Genomic DNA, 19,971 nt, shown 5'->3' on the forward strand with positions numbered 1-19,971 from the left:
CTTCAGAACAAAGTAAATACTGGGGCTGTTAGGGGTTATGGACTCAGAGGAAAATGAAATACCTTTCTTCCTACCTATCTCCAAAATGCAGGAACAAAGAAATTTATGGAACCACAGGTTAAGCCACGCCCTGCAAGGCCAGCATCCCAAATGGGAGCAACAGTTTTGAGTCCCGGCTACCCGGGTTCAGATCCAGCTTCCCGACAACGCGCCAGAGAAGGCAGCATAAGATGGCTCAAGTGTGCGGATCCCTGACACCCATCTGAGAGACCTGGAAGGGGTTCCAGGCTCCTGGCTTCATGTGTGAAGTGCCCAGGTGAACTTACTCGGCCCCCAAACACTGAGGAGCGCCCAAGAACACTCAGCTCCTCACAGCCACGGGCCCAACGCCCAAGTAGCAGCGCCAGGACTCCAAGCCGTCGCCCCCATACTCGCCTTTGTCCGGAGGCGCCCCGGAGGGTACGGCCTGCGCTGGCCTCTCCAGGCCCTGGCCAGGACCTCCGGCCCAGGAAGGACTCCAAGCCCAAGGCCCGAGACGCCCCGCACCAGTCGCCGGGCCCGGGATCCAGGTGGGCAGCCGGGCCCAGGCCCCGTGGTCCCCGGCGGGGGACTCACAGGGACTCTGGGGGCTTGGGCTGCTGCAGCTGCTGCGAGTCGTGCGGCCGCCGCTTCTGCTCCCGGCGCCGCTGCATTTCCCGCCGGAACTCCGCATCCCGCCCCTGCGGGCGCCGCTGTCGCCGCTGTGGCCGCCTCCCCGCGGCCGGGCCCCGCCGCCAGGCCCGCGGGTGCCCCCTGGCGGCGGCCTCGGGGGAGCCGGACGGCTTCTCAGGGCGCGGGACCAGGCCTCAGGGACCAGAGTCGCCTCCGTGAGGAAGGAGGCCAGACCCTGCCAGTGCAAGCTTCCGTTTTCCAGAGCATGGGACCCGAGGTTCACACATAGGGTATGTTGTGTTCTCCGAGGTTTGGGGGGGGGGGGGGATCTGAGATGAAAAGCGAACCTACAGTGAGCACGTGTGCGTCACCACTGAGCCATTCTCCCAGTAAGAACTAATTCAATCTTCCAGAACGTCAGGGCGGATACTATCCTTATTTTATACACAGAGAGGGAGGTGGCCCAGAGAAGTGAGTGGCAGGACCCCGAGGGCGGAACGGTGAAGGCGGGGGGGGGGGGGGGGCAGGGTAAAAAGGTGTCAGGAGCTTAATTAAGATGCATTCTGAAAATTTATCTGTGACGTGGAATTATGGTCGCTGTTGAACTCTGGCATAATGCAGTAATCCGCAAAGGAAGGACAAACAACTCGGGAAATGTTTGCCTCACATGTGGCATTCAGGGCCCAGTGTTCTGGCTGTGCCCTAGAGGGTCAGGCCACTGCCTGCATCCCATATGGACACTGGTTTGAGTACCCGGCTGCTCCACTTCCCATCCGGCTTCCTCCCAACGCTCCTGGGAAAGCAGCAGAAAATAGCCCAGTTCCTGGGCCCCTGCAGCCATGTGGGAGCCCCAATGAAACTCCTGGCTCCTGGCTTAGGCCTGGCCCAGCCCTGGCTGTTGTGGCTGTTTGGGGAGTGAACCAGCAAATGGAAGATTGCTGGTCTCCCCTCTCTCTGTAACTCTGCCTTTCAAATACATAAATACATCTTTATTTTAAAGAAAGTGGCATTCACTATGGTTAATACGCAAGAGGAGCTGTTTTAAATTTATCATAGAAAAATGCAAAGGGACACACAACAGCTATGAAGAGGTATCTAAGTTCCACTGCTGTGTCCCAGAACGAGGAAGCCAGGATTCCCTGAGAGAAAATTGGTGCAAGAACCAGTCCAGTCATCACTGGAAATTTCCTGGGCCAACAAGCAGCCTGGAAATGCCTTGAAAGGTATGCCCTGGCATTCTGGTCACAAACATCTATTGCGGAGCTCTTTATTCTATTCCATTGGTCTAACGTCTCTGTTTACATCATTGCCATACTGTCTCGATGGCTGGAGATCTGTAGTGAGTTTTTAAATCAGATACTGTGCTATTTCTAGCTTTGCTCTTTTTTAAGATTGTTTTTGGCTGTTTGTATCCCTTAAGATACCATCAACTGGCCAGTGCTATGGCTCACTAGGCTGATCCTTCGCCTGTGGCGCCGGCACCCCGGGTTCTAGTCCCGGTCAGGGCGCTGGATTCTGTCCCGGTTGCTGCTCTTCCAGTCCAGCTCTCTGCTGTGGCCTGGGAGTGCAGTGGAGGATGGCCCAGGTCCTTGGGCCCTGCACCCGCATGGGAGACCAGGAGGAAGCGCCTGGCTCCTGGCAGCGCTCACCGCAACACGCTGGCCATAGCGGCCACTTGGGGGTGAACCAGCGGAAAAAGGAAGACCTTTCTCTCTGTCTCTCTCTGTCTAACTCTGCCTGTCAAAAAAAAAAAAAAAAAAAAGATACCATCAACTTAAAGGAGGGACTTTTTTTTTTTTTTTTTTTGAACAGGCAGAGTGGACAGTGAGAGAGAGAAGAGACAGAGAGAAAGGTCTTCCTTTTTACCATTGGTTCACCCTCCAATGGCTGCTGTGGCCGGCGCACTGTGCTGATCCAAAGCCAGGAGCAAGGTGCTTCTCCTGGTCTCCCATGTGGGTGCAGGGCCCAAGGACCTGGGCCATCCTCCACTGCACCCCCGGGCCATAGCAGAGAGCTGGCCTGGAAGAGGGGCAACCGGGACAGAATTCGGCGCCCCGATTGGGACTAGAACCTGGTGTCCCGGAGCCGCAAGGCGGAGGATTAGCCTATTGAGCTGCGGCGCCGGCCCGGAGGGACTTTTTTTTTTAAAAGATTTTTATTTATTTATTTGAAAGTCAAAGTTACACAGAGAGACAAGGAGAGGCAGAGAGAGAGAGAGTTTTCCATCCATTGGTCCACTCCCTAATTGGCCACAACGGCCAGAGCTGCGCCGATCCAAAGCTAAGAGCCAGGAGCCTCCTCCTGGTCTCCCACGCGGGTGCAGGGGCCCAAGGACTTGGGCCATCAAATGCTGCTTTCCCAGGCCATAGCAGAGAGCTGGATCAGAAGTGGAATAGCCAGGTCTTGAACCATCACCCACATGGGATGCCGGCACTGCAGGTGGCAGCTTTACCACTACGCCTCAGCGCCGGCCCTGGAATTTTCTATTTGTGCAAAAAGTTGTCATTGGGATTTAAAAAAGTTATTTATTTCAGAGAGAAAGAGAGAGAACATTCCCATCTACTGGTTCATTCCCCAAATACCCACAACAGCTGGGTTGATGAAACTGGAAGCCAGGAACTCAATCCAAGTCTCTCACATGGGTGGCAGGAAGCCAATTACCTTGGGCTATCACCACCCCTTCTCAGGGATCACATTCGCAGAACGCTGGAGCCAGGGGCTGGGCACTGAACCCAGGCATCCTGATATGGGATCTTAACTACCAGACCAGACACCTGTTCCACATCACTGGGATTTTAACAGGAAGTGTACTGAATCTGTAGATCACTTTGGGTAATACTGACATCTTGACAATGTTAAGTCTTGTAATTCATAAACACAGATGTTTTCCCACTTATTTATGTCTTCTTTAGCTTCTTTCCACAATGTTTTATAGTTCTCTTTGTGAAGTCTTTTGCTTCCTTGGCTAAGATTACTGCTAAGCATTGTATTGTTTTACATGCTATTGTAAATAGAATTGGTTTTGTAGTTTCTTTTTTCATATTGTTTATTGTTAAAGTACAGAAATGCAGCACTTTTTATGAGGATTGTATATGCTACAACTTTGTTAGATTCATTAATCCATCCTGCCAGTTTTTGTGTGTGTGTGTGTGTGTGTGTGGAATCTGTAGAGTTTTGTACCTACAATGTCATAGTTGCAAAAAGAAAACTTCACTTCTACTCTTTCAACTTAGATATTTTTATTTCCTTTTCTTAATTGTTCTGGCTAGAACTTCCAGGATACTTGGAATAGAGGTGGCAAAGGTAAGCATCTTTGTCTTATTTGGGATCATAGAGGAAAAGTTTCTTTCACCACTGAGTATGATGTTAGGTGTGGATTTTTCATTTTATTGTTTTGAGGTAGTTTCTTTCTATTCCTGACTTGTTGACTGTTTTTATCATGAGAGAATGTTAGGTTTTTTTCAGATACTTTTTCTGCATCTATTGAAATGATCATGTGGATTTTTTTCCTTCATTGTGTTAATGCGGTATATCACAGTTATTGATTTGCATTTGTTGAAACACCCTTGCGTTCTAGGAATAAATCTTATTTAGTCACGGTGTATGATCCTGAATATGCTGTTGAATTTGTTTTTGCTAGTATTTGTTAAAGATTTTTGCAACAGTGTTCGCAAGAGATTCTCCAGAATTTTGTTTTTTTAAAGATTATTTATTTTTTTGACAGGCAGAGTGAAGAGAGGGACATCCTCCATCCACTGGTTCCTTCCCCAGATGGCTGCAGTGGCTGGGGCTGGGGCTGGGGCTGGGTCAGGCCAAAGCCAGGAACTCTATCCGGGTCTCTCACATGAGTGGCGTGTGTCCAGGTACTTGAGCCATCATCTGCTGCTTCACAGGGTATGCATTAGCAGGAAGCTGAGTTTAGCCGGGACTAAAACCAGGCGCTCCAATATGGGATGCAGGGGGTCCCAAACAGCAAGTTAACCCTGGCTACACACCTGCCCCAAGGCCATGTTCCAAAACCTAAACAAGGGGCCAGCACTGCGTCATAGCAGATTAAGCCTCTGCCTGCAGTGATGCCATTGTGTATCAGAGTGCCAATTGGATTCCAGGCTGTCCCTCTCTGCTCCCTGTTAATATGCCTGGGAAAGCAGCAGAAGATGATCCAAGTGCTTGGGCCCCTGCCATCCATGTGGGAGACCAGGATGGAGTTGCAGCCATTTGGGAATGAACCAGCAAACAGAAGATTCTGTCTCTCCTCTCTCTGTCATGCTGCCTTTTAAACAAATTAACAAATCTTTTTTTAAAAAAGAGAAAATAAAACCTAAACAAATGGGATATTGATCTTATGCTTATACACTTGTCATTTACTTATTAATGTTTTACAGAGTATATCATTTCCCTTTTTAACACTTGTGGATCTATTTCCTTTTTTTTTTTTTTTTATAAGATTTATTTTATCAGGCCGGCACCGTGGCTCAACAGGCTAATCCTCCGCCTTGCGACGCTGGCACACCGGGTTCTAGCCCCGGTCGGGGCGCCGGATTCTGTCCCGGTTGCTCCTCTTCCAGGCCAGCTCTCTGCTATGGCCCAGGAGTACAGTGGAGGATGGCCCAAGTGCTTGGGCCCTGCACCCCATGGGAGACCAGGAGAAGCACCTGGCTCCTGCCTTGGGATCAGTGCGATGCGCCGGCCGCAGCGGCCATTGGAGGGTGAACCAACGGCAAAGGAAGACCTTTTTCTCTGTCTCTCTCTCTCTCACTGTCCACTCTGCCTGTCAAAAAAAAAAAAAAAAGATTTATTTTATCTTTTTGAAAGGCAGAGTTAGAGAGAGTAGGGACAGGGGGACGGGGGGAGAGAGAGAGAGAGAGAGAGAGAAAGAGAATCTTCCATCTGCTGATTCACTCCCCAAATAGCCATAACGGTCAGGGCTGGGTCAGGCCAAAGCCAGGAGCCAGAAACTTCATCTGGGTCTCCCATGTGGGTGCAGAGGCCCAAAGACTTGGGCCTTCTTCTGCTGCCTTCCCAGGTCCATTAGCAGGGAGCTGGATGGAAAGTGGAGCAGACAGGACCCGAACTGGCACTCATGTGAGAATGCAGCATTGCTGGCAGCACCTTAATCCGTTATGCCACAATGCAGGCCCCATGGCTTTTTTTTTTTTTCCCATCACAGGGATTTAATGACATAGATTTGTTAATATTTTTCTTCCTCATGGAATCATACTTTGAAAGACAGCACCTGAAGATGATAAATTTACCTGTACATTTTCCTCTGTAATTTAATAATGTGATTTCTGCATTCAGTTCTGTTTTGGTTTGTGTGCTAAAACAGGAGTCTCTGAGCTGGGTCAGGGCGGAGTTTATTGCTATAATTCAAGCAAGAGACCAGGAGGCCTGGATCGGAGCGGGGGAGAGTGAGGGAATGAACGGCGGTTTAGGATGTAAAAGTGAGAGGACTTGGTGATGGGTTAGAGATGGCAGGCGAGGGAGCAGGTGTCCGGGTGACTGCCAGGAAGGCTTGTGTAATCCGTTGATGGGGAAACGGAAAGAAGACTAGCGATACAGATATTCCCTGGCTCTTAGAATCACTGCTTGTTTTTAAAACTAGAGATAGATGTTGAAAATTTTTATCTAACTCCTTTTCGATCTATAGATGCATGATTTTAAAAGTTTTTTTACTTCTCTGTCCTATCTTTATGTTAATAGGATTTCCATTTTTAGAATAAGCTGTAGGGGCCCCTGATGTGGCACAGCAAGTTAAGTGGTGTCTCCACCCTGCATCCCGGATCGGAGCCCTGGCTCCAGTCCCTGCTGCTCCACTTCCAATCCAGGTCCATGCTCATGTGCTAGGGGAGGCACCAGAAGATGGCCCACGTGCTTGGACCCCGACAGAGCTCCAGGCTTCTGGCTTCAGCTTGGCAGGGCCTCCCGCTTTGGGGCCATTTGGGGAGAGAGCCGAGGAATGGAAGGTCTCTCTCCCTCTGTCTCTCTGCCTTTCAAATACATAAAAGACAGCCTTAAGACAATCAGAATAAGCTCTAGTAGGAACAGTGACCATTTCTTGAGTGCTATGCGTGGTTTCTCACTAGATTCCTGGAACCCAACAAGCAGATCCATAATCATCTACTGGTTTCATCTTCATCTTACACAGGTCCTTCGTTGGGTAACTTGCAGAAGGTAGTCCGGGTAATGGTGTATTAGTCCTTCAATACGTTTTGGGTTCAATGTGTGCACGTTTCATTTAGTACAAGTAATTTTGCATTTATAAATTGGTTGGCCTTTTGTTTTTTTCCTTTCCTTGCTGTTTTTACCAGGTTTGGGCGTCAGGATGATGTTTGTTTCCAAACTGAGCTGGGAAAGTGTTGGCGAGCTGCTTTTATGACTCCACATTTTTCATAAACTCCAACAGCCAATGCTGAGCCAAGACTGCGTGTACGCTGATGAATTCCTCGTGGCTGTGTTACGGGGTCCTGGGCGGCACGGCCACGCACTCGGGACGTGGACGCTGCGCCCGCCCGTGGCCTGGGGCTCTCACTGCACAACGCTCGGGGGGGGGGGTACCCAGGCCTCCCCCTTTCTCTGTCCTGAAAGATGGCTTCAGTGTCTTTCCACGGAGACTCCACCCTTGTAACCCAAAGTCTCCCTCCGTCCCGCAAACAGCAGAGGGAAGCGGGATCCGCGGCCACGTAGGAGCCTCCCGCGGCCCCAGCTCCGGAGGGGCCGAGGGGCCCCGAGCGCCGCCGGCCCCACCCCCGGCCCCACCCCCTCGCCGGGGGCGGGCGAGCGCGGAGCGGAGGGGAGGCCCAGCGGCCCGGGGAGGGCCCGAGACTTCTCCACGTTTGCAAAGCCGCAGCGCGCCCAGGCTCGACCCGCGCCGCCCGAGGTCCGCCGCCGCCTCGCCTCGCCTCGCCGTGCCGATGGCGTTTGGGGCCCCGAGCTGGCGGCCGCCGCCGCCGCCGCTGCTCCTGCTGCTGCTCTGGGTGACCGGGCAGGCGGCGCCGGTGGCAGGCCTGGGCTCCGACGCCGAGCTGCACATCGAGCGGCGCTTCGTGCCCGACGAGTGCCCGCGCACCGTGCGCAGCGGCGACTTCGTGCGCTACCACTACGTGGGCACCTTCCCCGACGGCCAGAAGTTCGACTCCAGGTACCGCGCGGGCCTTCCCCTCCCGGCGGACCTCCCCTCGCCCCGCCCCTCGCGCCCGCCCGGGACCCTGCGCCGCCCTCGCCCCCGGCCGCGCCGGGGCCCCGCTCTGGGTAAAATGGCCCCTCGGACAGACCCGGGTCGGGGGCGATGTCCAAGTCCGCCGCCGCCTCCCCTGCCGGCCCCTTCCGGCCGGTCCCTTGGGTACCTCGGCCGGCGCCGTAAAGGCGGGGATGCCGCAGCCCAGAGGGCGGCCGCTACGGTTTGGGCGGATACGGTGTGCGAGGCGTGGTTGTCCCACCCGCCATTGCCCAGGCGGTAACCGAGGCCGCGGGCGGAGGCCGAGTGTCCCTCGTTAACGGGGCAGTCCGATTGACACGCAGGCGAGTGGTGCGCGTCACTCCCCCTGCCCTCGCGTGCCGGCTGTCCCTCGACCTCTGCGGGGCGGGCGGTGCACCAGGCCCGGGCGGGACCTCACACTGCTGCCCACCTCTGCAGCCTGGCCTTGGGGCGCACAGGCCTCTCGTCCTCCAGCTCCAGGCTGCTCTCATCCCAAGGCCTGCGAGCGCAAGCACTTCTCCTAGTGACTCAGAACAGAGTGCGCATCTGCCAGGGGCGCCAGGCACAGGCCTGTCCCAGACAAGGAGTGACTACACCACAGCTAGGCCGCATTGGTGCCGTGTGACACAGGCAAGGGCTTAGACACGGGCATTCGTACCCTGGTTTTTGTTGCTACCTCTGTGTGAGCAGCTTTAATGAGATTTAATTCAGGTATGATACCGTTAGCCCACTTATTTTTATTGATTGACAGCGAGAAAGAGTGATCCACCCACTGGTTCACTCCTGAAATCAGTGGCTGGGAGTACAAAGCCAAGAGCAAACCCAGTTCCTTGAGCCAGCACCAATGCCTCCCAAGGTGTCTGTTATCTGGAAACTGAAGTTAGAGCAGGATCTGGGAGTTGAACCCAGGCACCCTGTTGTAGGACATGGGTGTCCCAACCAGCATGTGGACCACTAGGCCAAATGCCCACCCTGAATTTGCCCATTTAGAATGTATAATCCAGTGCTTTTAGTATATTTATGGAGTTGTGCAAACATCACAACTTTTCAATTCCAGAACATTTTTTTGCCGCTCCTGGAAACACTGAACCTATTAGTAGTCACTCCCCGCGCACTGCCTCCCTCCTTTCCAGCCCCTGGCAACCACCGATCCACTTTATGTCTTTGCTTGTTGTGCATCTTTTGTACAAATGAAATCATACACTGTGGGTGCTTTGTGTCTGTTTTCTTCCACTTCGCATACTGTTTTCGAGGTTCAGCCATCCTGTAGCGTGTTTCAGCACTTCCTTCTTTCCATACTGCATGTATAATCCCCATTGTATGGATTTATACGACATTTTATTTATCTCTTCATTAGTTGATGGACATTTAGATTATTTACACTTTTTAAAAAAGTGTTTTTTAAGATTTATTTTATTTGAAAGGCAGAGTTAAAGAGCAAGGGAGGAGTGGTCTTTCATCCACTGGTTCCCAAATGGCCACAACATCTTGGGCTGGGCCAGGCTGAAGCCAGGAGCCCGGTGCTTCTTCTGAGTCTCCCATGTGGGTGCAGGGACCCAAGCACTTGGACCGTCTTCTGCTGCTTTCCCTGGCACATTTGCAGGAAGCTGGGTTGAAAATGGAGCAGCTGGGACTCAAACTGGCACTCATATGGGATGCTGGCATCGCAGGCAGCAGCTTTACCTGTTGTGCTACAATGTTGGCCCCTGTGGTCCCTATTTGCACCTTTTTAAAAATATTACATTTATTTATTTATTTAAAAGGCAGTGTGACAGAGAGAGGGAGAGACACGTCTTCCACCTGCTGGTTCACTTCCCAAATGCCTACAATAGCTAGGGTTTGGCCAGGCCAAATCCAGGAGCCAGGAACTCCATCCTGGTCTCTCACATGGGTGGCAGGGACCTAAAAACATCATCCATTACCTTCCCAGGTGCACCAGTAAGAAGTTGGATTGGAAGCAAAGTAGCTGAGACTCAAACCAGAACTCTGATATGGAATGCAGGTGCTCCAAGTGTCAGCTCAAAATGCTATACCACAACACCTGTCCTCTGTTACACATTTTTGCCATTATGAATAATGTTGCGAACACTCAAGTACAGGGTTTTGGGTGGACATGTGTTTTACTTCTTTGGGTATATACCTAGGAGTGAAGCTGCTGGGCTGTCTGGCAACTTAATTTTTTTTTCTTTCTTTCTTTTTTTTTTTTGACAGGCAGAGTGGACAGTGAGAGAGAGAGACAGAGAGGAAGGTCTTCCTTTACTGTTGGTTCACCCTCCAATGGCCGCCCCAGCCGGCGTACCATGCTGACCTGAAGCCAGGAGCCAGGTGCTTCTCCTGGTCTCCCATGCAGGTGCAGGGCCCAAGGACTTGGGCCATCCTCCACTGCACTCCCGGGCCACAGTAGAGAGCTGGCCTGGAACAGGGGCAATCGGGACAGAATCCGGCACCCCAACTGGGACTAGAACCTGGTGTGCCGGCGCCACAGGCAGAGGATTAGCCTATTGAGCCGCAGCGCCGGCCTAATTCCTTTTTTTTTTAAAGTTTTTTTTTTTTTTTTTTTTTTTTTTTAAAATTTGACAGAGTTAGTGAGAGAGAGACAGAGAGAAAGGTCTTCCTTCCGTTGGTTCACCCCCCAAATGGCTGCCATGGCCGGAGCTACGCAGATCCAAAGCCTGGAGCCAGGTGCTTTCTCCTGGTCTCCCATTCAGGTACAGGGGCCCAAGGACTTGGGCCATCCTCCACTGCCCTTCCGGGCCACAGCAGAGAGCTGGACTGGAAGAGTGGCAACCGGGACTAGAACCCAGTGCCCACATGGGATGCCTGCACTACAGGCGGAGGATTAACCAAGTGAGCCACGGCGTTGGCCCCTGGCAACTTAATTCTTTGAAGAGCTGCTAAACTGTTGTCTGCAATGGCTGCACCATTTTACATTCCCGCTAGCAGTATATGAGGGTTCCTGGTCTCCACGTTCTCATCAACATTTGTAATTGTCTGTTGTTTTTGTTATTTATTTGTTTAAAGAGAGTGTGTACACTCTTGTGTGCTAGTCCCTAATGCCTACAATGGCTGGGGCTGGGCTGGATTGAAGCTATAAACTAGAAACACAATCCAGTTCTCCCACATGGGTGGCAGGACCCAATCCCTTGAGCCATCACCACTGCCTCCCAGGGTCTGCATTGCTGGGAAGCTGGACTCAGGCACTGGAGCTGGGCATGGAACCAGGTATCCCAGTAGGGGGTGCAGGCATCCTATAGGCCAACTGCCTGCCCGATCTGTGGTTTTGATTATAGTATAGTCAACCCAATGGTGAAGGGTGATGAGTCACTGTGGTTTTGATCTAGATTTCCCTAATGGGTAATGTTGAACACCTTCTCATGTGTTTATTGGCCATTTGTACATCTTTTATTTGCTTCCTTAATTGGAAGCAAATTACTGTGGCGTAATAGGGTAAGATACTGCCTGTGGCACCAGCATCCCATATGGGTGCTGGTTTGTGTCCTGGCTGTTCTACTTTTTTTTTTTTTTTTTAATATTTATCTAATAATTTGAAAGTGTTACACAGAGAGAAGGAGAGGTAGAGAGAGAGAGAGAGGTCTTCCATCTGCTGGTTCTCTCCCTGATTGACTGCAATGGCTGGAGCTGTGCCGATCCGAAGCCAGGAGCCAGGAGCTTCTTCCAGGTCTCCCATGCGGGTGCAGGGGCCCAAGGGCTTGGGCCATCTAATGCTGCTTTCCCAGGCCATAGCAGAGAGTTGGATTGGAAGTGGAGCAGCTGGGACTCGAATCTGTACCCATATGGGATGCTGGCACTGCAGGCAGCGACTTTACCTGCTATGCCCCAGCGCCAGCCCCTGTTCCACTTCTGACCATCTCTCTGCTATGGCCTGGGGAAGCAGCAGAAGATGGCCCAAGTCCTTAGACCCCTGCACCTGCGTGGGAGACGTAGAAGAAGCTCCTGGCTCCTGGTTTAGGATTGGCCTGGCTTGTATCGTTGTGGCCATTTGAGGAATGAACCAGTGGATGGAGAAGACCTTTCTCTCTGTAACTCTACCTCCCAAATAAATAAAATCTTGAAAGAAGAAAGTAGGGACGATTCTTGCTTCAGCTGATGGTAATTAATAATTCCCACTAGAATGAGCTAGTCTCTGAGACTGGCAGCCACTGTGAGGCAGTGTAGGACAGTGGAAAGAGTCCAGAGGCCCTATCATTGGCTCATCAAATACTGATACAGTGCCAGCCCTGCAAAACAGAGACTTTTCCTGGCCTAGTGTGTCCCCTCCCTGTCCCTGCCGCCTATAGCCCCAGCAATTTCAACACCACGTGAAGTGTAGTAGGAACAGAAACACACACTTCTCTCACATTGAGGTCACCTGTAGTTCTTGCCTCATGCCCTCACGTGTAAGAATTCATTCACTCTCCAGAGGATTCATTTAGCTTCACAAGATAGGAAGTTTCCTCATTACAGATGAAGAAATTGAGGCTCAGAAAGTACAAATGGATTTTCCCAAACACCTAGCTCTTGGCTAGTTGAGTGGAAATTGGAAGCCAGGTAGTTTGTGGCCATATTCTGTGGTCTGTAGTCTGCCCATGAGTCTGATGGAAGAAAGTCATGAAGCTGTGAAGACACAGAAGGCATGGCTATATTGGGGGTGGGGAATGGTATGATTGACTGTAGGAATAAGACCTAAGGATGAGAGAACTTGCCAGGCAGTTGCTGAGAGATAAGAGCTTGGAGTGCGGAGGGGAGGGACAGGAAAGTGTTTGACTGACAGATTTACGGGTCCTACAGAGGCCTGGAGTGGGTCGTGTGGAGTTGGGGAAAGTGAGCTAGAGTAGGAGTTGGGGGGGTGGTGACAAAGGACCAGGGGAAAGGTGAGGCGTAGCCAGAGAGGAAGTTGGTCAGCCTGTGAGAGATCCTGCTGCCTGGATAAGGACAATGAGAATCCATTGCAGAGTTTTAATCAGGAGAGTGTGGGGTCAGACTTGCGCTTACAGAGGTCACTGGGAGACTGGAGTGGAGGGGGCCAGGCATACACAGTGGCTGCTTCACCCTGGGAGCTTCCCTCTTAGATCTCCACTCCTTTGGAATGTTGGGAGCTATAGGGCATGATGTTGATATTCCTGTGCACGGGGCTTGGAGGAACAGAGATTTGGGTGTTTTGAACTTTGATTTGACCAGGATCACAAACCACAAGGGCCTTGCTTTCTTTGTCTCTGCTGGCACCAGGGCAGGTGCTGCCTTTTCAGTTAATAGACATTTGCAGTTGCCAGGAGGCCCAGAGACCCTCAGCCCTTGGCCACTGCCTGGGATGTGTTTCAGGGCTTCTGAGGGCTTCGTAGTGTGCTCTATGCCTACTGTTCCAGAGGTTACTGGTGTTACTCTCCAGCTCTTGCGAGCCTCTCATCAGCCATTCCTGATTCAGCTTTTAAAAAATTTTTGAAATTTATTTGAAATGCAGGGAAGAGATCTTCCATCAACTGGGTTACTCCTCAAATGTCCGAATACCCAAGGATGGGACAAGCCAAAACCAGGAGCCTGGAAGTCCATCTGGGGCTCCGTTGAGGGTGGCAGGGAGCCAAGTACTTGATCCCTCACAGCTGCCTTGCAGGGTGCACATTAGCAAGAACCTAGAATAGGGAGCAGAGCCAGGACTTGAACCCAGGTACTCTGATATAGAATGTGTGCATCCCAAACATCAGCTCAACTGTGGAGCTAAATGCCTGCCCCTTGGTTCAGCTTCATAGGAGTTCCGCAGCATTCCTTGCAATAAGAGTGAGGAAAATGATCAGCTCCTTTCTTGTGACCAGAGTTTAACATGTTCCGGTTGTCATTAAGCAGGCAGAATATGTGTCAGTGTCTGGTTGATTCATCCACTGCCTCCAGACCCGTAAGGTCTAAGCACTCAGTAAATATTGTGTGCCCACACATGTCTTTGTGGGTCTGTGGACTTGCAGGTGCCCTGGCACAGTGGTGGTCAAACTGTTCGTGCATCAGACTCACCTGGAGAGCTGCAGTGGTGGTTATACATGGCCTCTGACTCAGGTAGCTCTGGGGTGCGGCCAACGGATTTGCATTTGTGGAAAGTTCCCAGCTGTTGCTGCTGGTCTGATGGCTGTAGTTTGTGAACCATCGCTCTAACAGACTCATTCATGGAGGCCAACTCTGTTTTACATATTCATTCATTCAACACATTCTCATTGACTCCTTCCCCTTCAGGTGCTGGGGATGTAGCAGTAAATAAGTCAGACAGAAACCTCTGCCCCTCATGGAGCTTATGTTCTGGTGGGAGGACAGACCAGCCGGAGGTTACATGGTAAAGTAGAAGCTGGCCAGGGCTATGGTGAAATAGGAAGCAGTGGGGATGGGGGCACAGCGGTGGGCCCAGAAAATGAGAGATGACGTTGGTCACCTTCAGACTTGGGCCAGGGCACTCTCGTGCCCCCCACAAGTCAGGCAGTGTGCAGAGTGCCACGGAAGTAGTAGACGTGGCACCTTTGCCAATACCAAAGACAAGGATTTCTTCTTGCAGGAGGAAGGCTTTGGGGAGGAGCTGAGGCTTGTGCTGGGCGTTGAGCATGGATGGGATCTCATTCCTTGAAGTGGGAAGTGTGTTTAAGTGAGGAAATAGGAGAGGGCTGGCATTGTGGCACGGCAGGATAAGCCACCTGCATTGCCGAGATCCCATGTGGGCACGGCTCAACCTCGGACCCAACTCTCTGCTGATAAGCTTAGCAAAGCAGCAGAAGATGGCCCAAGTACATGGGCCCCTGCACCCACCGGGAGACCTGGATGGAGGTCCAGGCTCCTGGCTTCGTCCTGGCCCAGCCCTGGCCATTGAGGCCATTTGGGGAGTGAACCAGCAGATAGAAGACCTCTCTATCTCTCTCTCTCTCACTCTTTCCCTCTCTCTCTCTCTCTCTCTCTCGCTCTCTTTCTCTCTGTAACTCTGCCTTGCAAATAAATGTCTTTAAAAAAAAATAGGGGAAAATGGGGTGGCCCATGGCCTGGGCATGAGCAGTGCAAGAGGCTGCAGTCAGGAGGCTCAGGAGGTGGAGGGCACGGAACTGGAGAGATGTGGGAGAATGAATCCATAGACGGCCCCAGTGGCCAGGCTGGGAGTCTTTACTTCTGTGTGGTGTTTTTCAAAGATTTTTGTGCAGAGGAGTAAGTGGATCAGCTGTCAGTATGAGCAGGAATCCTACAGGTCAACTCCAGGGAGCTGCAATTTACAATTTACAGTTATCTGGTGTCTAATGTTCTAGGTGCCCAGGATAGGCAGAGAATGAAACAGACAAAAGTCCTTACCCACACCTCGGGGTAAGGGGAGGAGAGGACACAAAGCCATACCTGTTGGCATGAGCAGAAAGGAGGGGGAATTACTGGGAGGGGCTCGGCTTCCTCGTGAAGGTCCGGAATCATGAACGGAGGTGACTTGCTGGGTGCACCTGCCCCCCCCCCATCCAGGATTGCAGAGGGACTTTCACTCACCCCCTCCCCCCCGACAAAAGGGAGCGCTACAGCAGCATTCCTTGTCCACCCGTGCTAACAAGACTCCACCACAATTCCAGATACCCAGGAGAGAAGCTGACTGGTGTTGTCACAGGGTCCAAAGTTGGGGCACAGGCTCCTATCAGCAAGACTGGTTGCAGAGAAGAGGCAGTGGGCTGGGCAGTACCAGATGGTGTAGGGATGGTCAGGAGGGGTCAGTGGTGACAGGGCAGTGGGTGAGGTCAGGACCTGCTGCTTTCGGTGGCACACATAAGAGTGTGAATCTGCACAGCTGTGTGGTGGGCTCTTAGGAAAAGGAGGAGTGATGCAAGGAGCGCTGCTGGTTCGATGTTAGCCCCAGGAGTTCTTGCTAGCCTCTAGGCCTGTTCTTCCTCCTGGGGCTCTTGGCAGGTTAGCCAAGCATCCCCTGTGTAGGCTGATGAGCAGGCTTTTAATTTTCATTCATGTCTGATGCCGGCAACTGTGCATTCGTATTAATGACTGCATTTAGTTGTGGTTTACTGAGCTGAGCACTTGTGTAAAATAAGAATTATCTATTGGGATCTGATCTTTTCATTTGTGCTATTGCTTAGCAACAAAAGTCCATAACAGCAATGTAATGATTTTACTTTGCAGAATGTTTCTTTTAAGGGTATTTTAAGTGTCCCAAAGGCCATCCAAGCCGACTGTTCCCATGGCAGGATCTGAGCCCCCATGTGGATAGGAGAGGATGTATTTCCTCCCTGTCCCCCTCTCTGTCTTCCTTCATTGCAGTGTTCTCTTGTTTTTGCCATTTCATCAGCTGCCTGCCCTTCCTCCCTTGCCTGGTTTCAGTTGCTGCTGCAGGTGGTTGAGGGAAATACTCATGGGCAGAGGGCCTGGGGAGCCCAGAGTCACATTTGGGAGTGTAAGGTGTGGAGAGGGGGCGGCAGGCAGAAGAGTCAAGACTTTGTTCCCCTCCAGGAGAAATTTAATTATTTATTTATATATACTTTATTTGAAAGAGACATATCTTCCATCTGCTGGTCCACACCCCAAACAAGCAAAGGAGCCAGTGCTGAAACCAGGCACCCCAACACGAAATGTGGGCATCCCAGGAGGGAACCCGACAGCTGTGCTGAACACTCACCCCTGCTTCCCCCTCGTTGAGTCTGTAGTTGGTTCTAGCATTGGTGGTGGATCTCAGCCAGGGGAGGGCGTGAGTCAGCCAGTGCAAAGGTGAGTTTCAGTCCCATTTCCTAAGCACCATGGTGGCACCATTGTCGTGTAACCAGCAGGTTCTTGGCAAGTCAGCCATCTGGGTTGGTCCACATGAGACTGGACCAACCTTGAGGGCTTGTTCCTTATCATCTTGCTCCAAATCCACCAGTCTTTCCCATGTTCAAAAGTATTCAATGTTCATTGTGTACACAGAATCTAAAACTGGTATCAGGGCAAGCTGACTTCGCCTTTTTTAAACTGATCCGAGCTCACAGAACCAAAGGGCAGTTTTTCCCCTCGGTGGTAGTCTCTGGATCTGAGATAAGAATAATCTCATGGCCTGGCCCCTGGCTTTTGCCTGGCTCATTCCTGGGTGAGCCAGCAGATGGCAAATCTCTCTCTCTCTTTTTCTCTCTCTGGTTCTCCTTCTCTTTCTCACTGTAACTCTGACTTTCAAATAAATGAATACATCTTAAAAAAAAAAAGAATTTCAGCAACGAGTAGTACAAACATGCCAGTTTACACACAAGGAAATTAGAATTAATTGAATTTTGATACATACAGAGTTTTTATTTATTTATTTATTTGAGAGGTAGAGTTACAGAGAGTGAGAGGGACAAACAGAGAGAAAGGTCTTCCGTCCATTGGTTCATTCCCCAAATGGCCGCAACTGCTGGAGCTGCACCAATCCAAAGCCAGGAGCCAGGTGCTTCTTCTGGGTCTCCCACATGGGTGCAGGGGCCCAAGGACCAGGGCCATCTTCCACTGCTTTCCCAGGCCATAGCAGAGAGTTGGATCGGAAGAGGAGCAGCTGGGGCTAGAACCGGTGCCCATATATGGGATGCCAGCGCCACAGGTAGAGGATTAACCTACTGCGCCATGGCGCCAGCCCCACACACAGAGTTTTTAAAACTGGTTAGAGAATTCTAGAAGATTAAAATTGTAGTTGCTAAGCTGTTAGGCATGGAGAAGGTGCTCCAGAGTGGTGTAGCTATTCTGAAGGTTTACTTTGCATCACTGCTCACTTTCCAGCTCCTTTTGTTCACCGATTTCCACTCTGAAGCCCCTCCAGGGACTGGTCAGGGAAAATGGGATTAAAAGAGAATGGGGGGCCAGTGCCATGGCTCAACAGGCTAATCCTCCGCCTAGTGGTGCCGGCACACCAGGTTCTAGTCCCGGTCGGGGCGCCGGATTCTGTCCCGGTTGCCCCTCTTCCAGGCCAGCTCTCTGCTATGGCCCGGGAGTGCAGTGGAGGATGGCCCAAGTGCTTGGGCCCTGCACCAGCATGGGAGACCAGGATAGGCACCTGGCTCCTGCCTTCAGATCAGCGCGGTGCGCCGGCCGCAGTGCACTGGCCGCAGCGGCCATTGGAGGGTGAACCAACGGCAAAGGAAGACCTTTCTCCCTGTCTCTCTCACTGTCCACTCTGCCTGTCAAAAATTAAAAAAGAAAAGAGAATGGGGGCCAGCGCCATGGCTCACTAAGTTAATCCTCCACCTGTGTCGCCAATACTCCGGGTTCTAGTCCTGGTTGGGGCACTGGTTCTGTCCCGGTTGCCCCTCTTCCAGTCCAGCTCTCTGCTGTGACCCAGGAAGGCATTGAGGATGGCCAAGTGCTTGGGCCCTGCACCGGCATGGGAGACCAGGAGGGGGCACCTGGCTCTTGGTTTTGGATCAGCACAGTGCGCCAGCCATAGCAGCCATTTGGGGGGGTGAACCAACGGAAGGAAGACATTTCTCTCTGTCTCTCTCTCTCACTGTCTAACTCTGCCTGTCAAAAAAAAAAAAAAAAGAGAGAGAGAGAGAGAGAGAATAGAGGTGGGCATTTGGCCTAGAGGTTGAGACCTTCACGTACATCAGAGTGCCTGCATTCAGTGCCAGGTTCTGAGCTTCCTTCTAGTGCAGAACTCGGGAGGCAGCAATAATGGCTCGGGTGATTGGATCCTGCCACCCATGTGCGAGCTCTGGATGGAGTTCCCAGCTCCTGGCTTTGGTTCGGCCCAGGCTCAGCTGATGTGGGCATTTGGGGGTGTGAACTGGCAGGTAGAAACTCTCTTTCCCTGTTTGTCTGTCTTTGTCTCTTCATATGAACAGTGTTCAAACAGTCATGGAAAATGTATATGAAAAACATGGATTTCAAAATTTTTAGCGCCAAAGTAAACAGATTTTAATTTCATTTTTCTAAGCACTTTTTGCAGTGCCCTTGTAGACCTCAATCCTGTGTTTTCTTTTGTAGGTCTGTTCCTGTTCCTCCATTCTTTCTCTACCTCCCAACATTTTGTTGCCGTCCCTTAACTACAATAGCCTCCTTTTCAGTCCCTTTTAAAAAAAGAGAGTAGGGGATTGGGGCAGGAGTGGGCATTGGGGGCTTTCAGAGTGTGTTCCTTTTGCTATTTCTTTCAAAAGTTCCTTCTTGGGGCTGGTACTGTGGTGTAGCTGGTAAAGCCACTGCCTGTAGCACCAGCATCCCATATGGGCACTGGTTTGAGCCTCGGCTGCCCCATTTCTGATCCAGCTCCCTGCTAGTGTGCCTGGGAAAGCTTAGGGCTCTGCATCCACATGGGAGACCCAGAAGAATCTCCTGGCTCCTGTTTTTTTTTTTTTTTTAAATATGATTCAAGCTTTTTTTTTTTTTTTTTGGACAGGCAGAGTGGATAGTGAGAGAGAGAGACAGAGAGAAAGGTCTTCCTTTTTGTCGTTGGTTCACCCTCCAATGGCCACTGCGGCCGGCTCATCGTGCTGATCTGAAGCCAGGAGCCAGGTGCTTCTCCTGGTCTCCCATGCTGGTGCAGGGCCCAAGGACTTGGGCCATCCTCCACTGCCTTCCCAGGCCATAGCAGAGAGCCTGGAAGAGGGGCAACCGGGATAGAATCCGGCGCCCCAACCAGGACTAGAACCTGATGTGCCGGCGCTGCAGAGGCGGAGGATTAGCCTGTTAAGCCACGGCGCCGGCCCTGGCTCCTGTTTTTGTTTGACAAAGTCCCATTTGTCTGTTTTACTTTTGTTATTTGTGCTTTTGGTTTCATATCTAAGACATTATTGTAAAGTTCAATGTTATGAAACTTTTCCCATATGGTCTCCTCTAGCAGTTTATAGTTTCAGGTCTTAGATTTGCTCGTTGAGTCATTTATGGGTAAGGTAAGGACCCAGCTTTCTTCTTTCACCTGTGGGCATTCAGTTTTCCTAGTACTGTTCATTGAAGAGATGTCCTTTTCCTGTTGGGTAGTCTTGGCGTCCTAGGCAAAATCATCTGACCATATATGTAAGCATTAATTTCTGTATGTTTGTGTTTATTCCGGTATCATACTGTTTTTACTGTTGTAACTTCGTAATATGTTTCAAAATCAGCAAATGGGAGACTGCAGCTTTGTGCTTTCTCCAGGTTGTTTTAGCTATTTGGAGTCCTTGGAGATTCCATGTGATTTTAGGATGGTT

The 19,971-nt window shown here is 51.2% G+C and overlaps 1 protein-coding gene and 1 long non-coding RNA gene across 2 annotated transcripts in view; both read left to right on the top strand.

The window, feature by feature from the left end:
* Positions 1-841: 841 nt before the first annotated feature.
* Positions 842-7,337, top strand: LOC133749887 (uncharacterized). The gene is made up of 3 exons (XR_009864626.1): positions 842-941; positions 3,921-3,954; positions 6,963-7,337. It is a non-coding gene; the product is annotated as an uncharacterized LOC133749887 (long non-coding RNA).
* A 213-nt stretch (positions 7,338-7,550) lies between these two features.
* FKBP9 (FKBP prolyl isomerase 9) overlaps positions 7,551-19,971 on the top strand; it is a 44,701-nt gene continuing 32,280 nt past the window's right edge. Inside the window, exon 1 of the mRNA XM_062178406.1 lies at positions 7,551-7,792. Coding sequence (XP_062034390.1) covers positions 7,566-7,792 — 227 coding nt within the window. The 5' untranslated portion in view covers positions 7,551-7,565. The remainder of the gene's footprint in view (positions 7,793-19,971) is intronic.

Source organism: Lepus europaeus, chromosome 20 (genome assembly GCF_033115175.1).
Source record: "Lepus europaeus isolate LE1 chromosome 20, mLepTim1.pri, whole genome shotgun sequence".
Classification (NCBI taxonomy): Eukaryota; Metazoa; Chordata; class Mammalia; order Lagomorpha; family Leporidae; genus Lepus; species Lepus europaeus.